The 6259-nt window shown below is 33.1% G+C and overlaps 1 protein-coding gene across 1 annotated transcript; it reads right to left on the reverse strand.

Annotated features, from left to right (window-relative positions):
• Positions 1-3679: 3679 nt before the first annotated feature.
• Positions 3680-5773, reverse strand: LOC109340127 (NAC domain-containing protein 83-like). Its single transcript, XM_019577701.1, has 3 exons — positions 5383-5773; positions 4245-4507; positions 3680-4021 (listed from the first exon to the last, which is right to left on the reverse strand). The coding sequence occupies exons 1-3, from the start codon at positions 5567-5569 to the stop codon at positions 3806-3808; spliced, it is 666 nt and encodes a 221-aa protein (XP_019433246.1). The 5' UTR covers positions 5570-5773; the 3' UTR covers positions 3680-3805.
• Between the last annotated feature and the right edge of the window lie 486 nt (positions 5774-6259).

Genomic DNA, 6259 nt, shown 5'->3' on the forward strand with positions numbered 1-6259 from the left:
ATATCACATACCCTTACTAGGGTTATTACATACTCAACCAATCAATCCAAATAGTCAAACACAGTTACTGTCTCTCGCTCAAACGAAAATTCATTTTTAAATTTCAATTAAACTTAAGTCTTCCTCGTCAAAGCGAGGCCCCTTCTCGCTCAAGCGAGACATCATTAAAATCCTGAAATTTTTTTTGTTTTTTTTTAAATTTTTTTTTTTCGCCGAAGCGAAACTTTTGCTCGCCCGGGCGAGAAATCGCTCGCCCAAGCGAGGGATTTCCCGAATTTCATCGAATTCCTGGGCTTTTTTCGCCTAAGCGAGACCCTTGCTCGCCCGAGCGAGGATTTGGCGCTCGGGCGAGGAGTTCCAGAACCAAAAACTTCCCCTCGCCCAAGCGACAAGGACTTGGACAGAATACCAACTTTTGTCTGTTTCGACAACCGAAACACATTTAAACATAATTTTTCAAACACCTGCACCCAGAAAAGTTTCCAACAACATTCATATACAATATTCAACACATTTCATCAACAATCATATATATTCAAAAGCATTCAAACATAAACATCTTGGGTTTCTTAAATCCCAAGTTAACTCCAAAACCTTTGAGATGGTTTAGGAGATCCGGGTGTCATATTCGGACACCACTATGTCACGATGTGTTCTCTCTCACATACAATATTCAATACATTTCCTCAACAAACATATATCTTCACAAACATATATCTTCACAAACATATATCTTCACAAACATATATCTTCACAAACATCCAAACATAAAAATATTGGGTTTCTTAAAACCCAAGTTAACTCCAAAACCTTTGAGATGGTTTAGGAGATCCGGGTGTCATATTCGGACACCACTATGTCACGATGTGTTCTCTCTCACACATGCAATATTCAATACATTTCCTCAACAAACATATATCTTCACAAACATATATCTTCACAAACATATATCTTCACAAACATATATCTTCACAAACATCCAAACATAAAAATATTGGGTTTCTTAAAACCCAAGTTAACTCCAAAACCTTTGAGATGGTTTAGGAGATCCGGGTGTCATATTCGGACACCACTATGTCACGATGTGTTCTCTCTCACATACATTATTCAATACATTTCCTCAACAAACATATATCTTCACAAACATATATCTTCACAAACATCCAAACATAAAAATATTGGGTTTCTTAAAACCCAAGTTAACTCCAAAACCTTTGAGATGGTTTAGGAGATCCGGGTGTCATATTCGGACACCACTATGTCACGATGTGTTCTCTCTCACATACATTATTCAATACATTTCCTCAACAAACATATATCTTCACAAACATATATCTTCACAAACATCCAAACATAAAAATATTGGGTTTCTTAAAACCCAAGTTAACTCCAAAACCTTTGAGATGGTTTAGGAGATCCGGGTGTCATATTCGGACACCACTATGTCACGATGTGTTCTCTCTCACATACATTATTCAATACATTTCCTCAACAAACATATATCTTCACAAACATATATCTTCACAAACATCCAAACATAAAAATATTGGGTTTCTTAAAACCCAAGTTAACTCCAAAACCTTTGAGATGGTTTAGGAGATCCGGGTGTCATATTCGGACACCACTATGTCACGATGTGTTCTCTCTCACATACATTATTCAATACATTTCCTCAACAAACATATATCTTCACAAACATATATCTTCACAAACATCCAAACATAAAAATATTGGGTTTCTTAAAACCCAAGTTAACTCCAAAACCTTTGAGATGGTTTAGGAGATCCGGGTGTCATATTCGGACACCACTATGTCACGATGTGTTCTCTCTCACATACATTATTCAATACATTTCCTCAACAAACATATATCTTCACAAACATATATCTTCACAAACATCCAAACATAAAAATATTGGGTTTCTTAAAACCCAAGTTAACTCCAAAACCTTTGAGATGGTTTAGGAGATCCGGGTGTCATATTCGGACACCACTATGTCACGATGTGTTCTCTCTCACATACATTATTCAATACATTTCCTCAACAAACATATATCTTCACAAACATATATCTTCACAAACATCCAAACATAAAAATATTGGGTTTCTTAAAACCCAAGTTAACTCCAAAACCTTTGAGATGGTTTAGGAGATCCGGGTGTCATATTCGGACACCACTATGTCACGATGTGTTCTCTCTCACATACATTATTCAATACATTTCCTCAACAAACATATATCTTCACAAACATATATCTTCACAAACATCCAAACATAAAAATATTGGGTTTCTTAAAACCCAAGTTAACTCCAAAACCTTTGAGATGGTTTAGGAGATCCGGGTGTCATATTCGGACACCACTATGTCACGATGTGTTCTCTCTCACATACATTATTCAATACATTTCCTCAACAAACATATATCTTCACAAACATATATCTTCACAAACATCCAAACTAGAACCCACTGTCTCCGAAAATTACCAAAAGTTACCACAAAATAGGAAATAAAATTTCAAGACTAAAACTCAACTAGAGTTTCGTCTAATTCTTTACCGAAATTTCCCAGAAATTCATTTTCGAATATATAATTAATAAAAATATTAATAAAATTTTATAATTCAACATCGTAAAATTCGCGGTGTTACAATTCATAACATTCATTTATAAAATTGATGTAAGTTAATTGATTAAGCTATAAGATACAAAGTCCCAAATTCAAGTCTCTAAAAGTGACCTCTTTCCTAGGAAAAAAAGCTTCATTATTAATCAATATGATGAAAATGACATAGAATTTTGTTATATAACCATTATCATCATTTTATATAGCTTCTCTCATGTTATTCCCCCACTTCCACAAAAAAGAATATATCTTTTTTAAATGTGAAAGAATTTTATAAATGGAGTATTAAGTTCTCTTATTAAAAGAAGGTTGAGTATCAAACCATGTGAAGATGCCCTCTTATCAAGGGCCATTCTTAAATTGAACTTTATGTGCTTACCCATAAGGTATCTCATATTTTCATAAAGTTCATGATTATATAAATACAGAATTCCCCTTCTTTCTTTGGATGCTTTCCTTTTCTAACTATTCTTTCTATTATCATACTTTAGATCATGTTGTCTCAAATAATCATTTGCCTAATGTAATAATCATTAGCAACAATCAACACTATTCACAATCACCCTTTTTGTTTTCACAACTAGACAAAGCAAATAAAGTAGGTTACAAATTTTTTTTATCAATAAAGTGGCTTTTAAGGCGTAATCTATAACTTCCTTTTTATTAATAAACTCAGCTATTTCTTGGAATCAATCTCTTCAAGCCCTCATAATAAACAAAGCAAAAAGGTTTCTTTCAACATCTATTACTAATACCTTTGGAACAACTTAGCTATTTATATTTTATAATGTAACTTTCAGATTAAAGTATCTTGACATAAGATATATCATCCTTCCATTAAAACTAATGAATTATAACACATGTCCTATTTTTTTTTATTTTTTAGAAATGTTTTTTTTGTGTGTAGAAAGCGATTAATTAAGATACATGTCATAATTTTTGTGGTTGGATGAGATAACTTATCTAATAGTATAAGGAGATATTTTATTCTCTACAACTTTAATATTGTAAAAAGCATAGTTGTCCAAATTTTGTTAAAAATAGATGTACAAGTAACTTGTAAAACAAAGGTTCATATGCCATTCTCATTTCTTGCAAATTAGTACAGAAGATAAAACAAGTTCCTTGGATTCAAGAAGCTTCTCAATGATAACTCATACAATTGTTGAAAATCCTAAACTAACTAAATAGATGAGATTATTTCACTACCTTCACTAAGACATGGGGAACAAGGTGGGGGAGGGCCTATATCATCACCATATTCATCTGTGAAATCTATGAAACTTGGTTTAATATTCTCCACTTTCCAACTGCTAATGAGTTTCTCATTAGACCCTTTTGTCTTGAGCTTCTTCTTCTTCTGAAATACACGATACACAGCGAAATCGGCCACCGGCATCTGCATTTAATTTCAAAGAATATCAAGAAAGTCAGTTACTTACAATAATGAGGAAAATATACCACTTTGGCACCATACTTCTGATAAGGCTATAATGAAAATGTGTTGAGTTGTGACCACAATTCTCTACAACTTTTAAACAACTTTGAGTTTTTGTAAAACTGTACTTTCGGAAAACTGTCCGAATTTAATGTACATGTAACAATGCTCATATTTTATTTACCTGAAATGGGTAGAAAGATGCTGCAGATCCTACAAGGCGCAATTCGTGCATGAACCACCGAGTTCGGGTCTCATTGGAACATTTCCCTTTGCTAAAAATTAGTGTTTTCCTCATTCCAATTACTTGCCTGCTCTCAGAGGCAACAATTTGTTTTTCTTTTCCTATAGATTTCCAGTACCCAGAACCAATAGCTACTTTGCTAATGTTTCCACAAACATGGCCCTTTCTATTGCTAAAAAAATACCTCTTCTCTTTGGAATCACCTACAAATACAATTAACCAAGGACAAATCAGACTCAATATAGCAATTTTTTCTGTAGGCATTCAATACAACAATTTGGTTCAATACAAGCAGCAACTCCTTGATGAGAGCCTCGACACGAGATTAAGGTTGTCTGCTTTGTAAGCTAAACATCATATGTTCAAATCCTGATAACATGTAAGGTGCTCTACATTTACCTATAATAATCAATTGGGCTGCGTTTTTTTATTAGCAGCATCTCTTTATATTTCCCATAATATGATATGAGATATTAATGTTACATCTCAAAACCAGTTGGCAATGAGAGGAATAATCGAACGTGTATTTAAATCATGCCTAAGAAAATGAGACAGACGATGTTAGACTTACTTCCTAATGTATCCCCTCTACAAAAGCTTGTTGGACCAAGTGAAGGGTAACCCATGATTAAATGACATATTTCAGGCCATGATAACCGGAGAGAAGTTGAGTTTTGACTCTGATACTGGTTCAATTCCAAAACCAATTGATAATAAAAGGAGTAATCCAACAAGTATTTAAACATGCCTAAAAGAACAAGACCGACTGGGACTTACTTCCCAACATCAGACTCTAGGTACAAACTTTTCCTATCCTATTTTTTTACATTCAGTAGATTCAAGTCAAGATCTTGCTTAAAGGAAATCAAACACTTCGTTACAAGCATAACATGCATTAGTTTCTATTCCCCATATCAAGAAGAAAAAAACTATATATAACATTTTTTCTGTAGATATTGTTCTTTCATTGGCTTATAACCTAGCAAAGAAACAAAACCCCAACAAAGCTAAAGCAGCAAAGAAATAAACATTAGGGAAAGAAAACAATTTGCAGCAACAAACAAACCAATGAACCAACCTGGGAGGTTCCAAGGCACAGTGTGAAAGACATCAAAGTCAGAAATGACTGAACCAGGTAATGGTTCAGAAAAGACCTTCCTCTTAAGGTAGTGAATAACAAGTTCTTCATCAGTGGGACAAAACCTGTACCCAACAGGTAACTTGATACCCCCATTAACACCAACAAAGTTTTGAAGCTTCTCCATATCTTAGAATGTTACTCACTCACTCACCTACTACAACCTTCTCAAATTTGTTTCAACAAGGTAAAGAAAGATGTTTATGTTTATGTTTATTTTTGTAGGTGAATGATAATGAATAATCAAAGAAGGGTAGACATAGCAATGAAGAAACCAATGGACAAAAGGGGCAAGGAAAGTTATGTGTGTGGGCTGGCCTAGGTTGTCTTGTAAGTACAAGGAAAGGCGTTAATTTATAGATACAAGTAAAAGACAAAATAGTGAGTTAGGTTTATTTTACTAATTAATAATACAAGAAGACTTTAGAGCATATGTTTATAATTTATTATAATTTGGGATGAAATAAGAATAATATATACTTTTTTTATAATAATAAAAAACATCATTTTTATTTTTGTTTGCTCCTACAATATCTACTTTTTTTCTTATAACATTTATATATTTCCTCACTTTTTTGGTTAAGAATAACCAAGAATTGTTCTAATTTAAGAACAAAAAGTAAAAAATAAGAATGACACTGTAAAGAATACAGTAAAAATTTCTTATTCCGTTAAGAACAATATTAAAAACAATCACTATGATTGCTATTAGAATCTTTATGTATTTTATGATTTTCAGACTTTTTTCAAATAATCTGTATGAGAATGGTAGAAGTTACTCAACACAAAGTTACGCCTCACACGTGAAGGTTCTAAG

The sequence above is a fragment of the Lupinus angustifolius genome, unplaced genomic scaffold (assembly GCF_001865875.1).
Source record: "Lupinus angustifolius cultivar Tanjil unplaced genomic scaffold, LupAngTanjil_v1.0 Scaffold_144_3, whole genome shotgun sequence".
Classification (NCBI taxonomy): domain Eukaryota; kingdom Viridiplantae; phylum Streptophyta; class Magnoliopsida; order Fabales; family Fabaceae; genus Lupinus; species Lupinus angustifolius.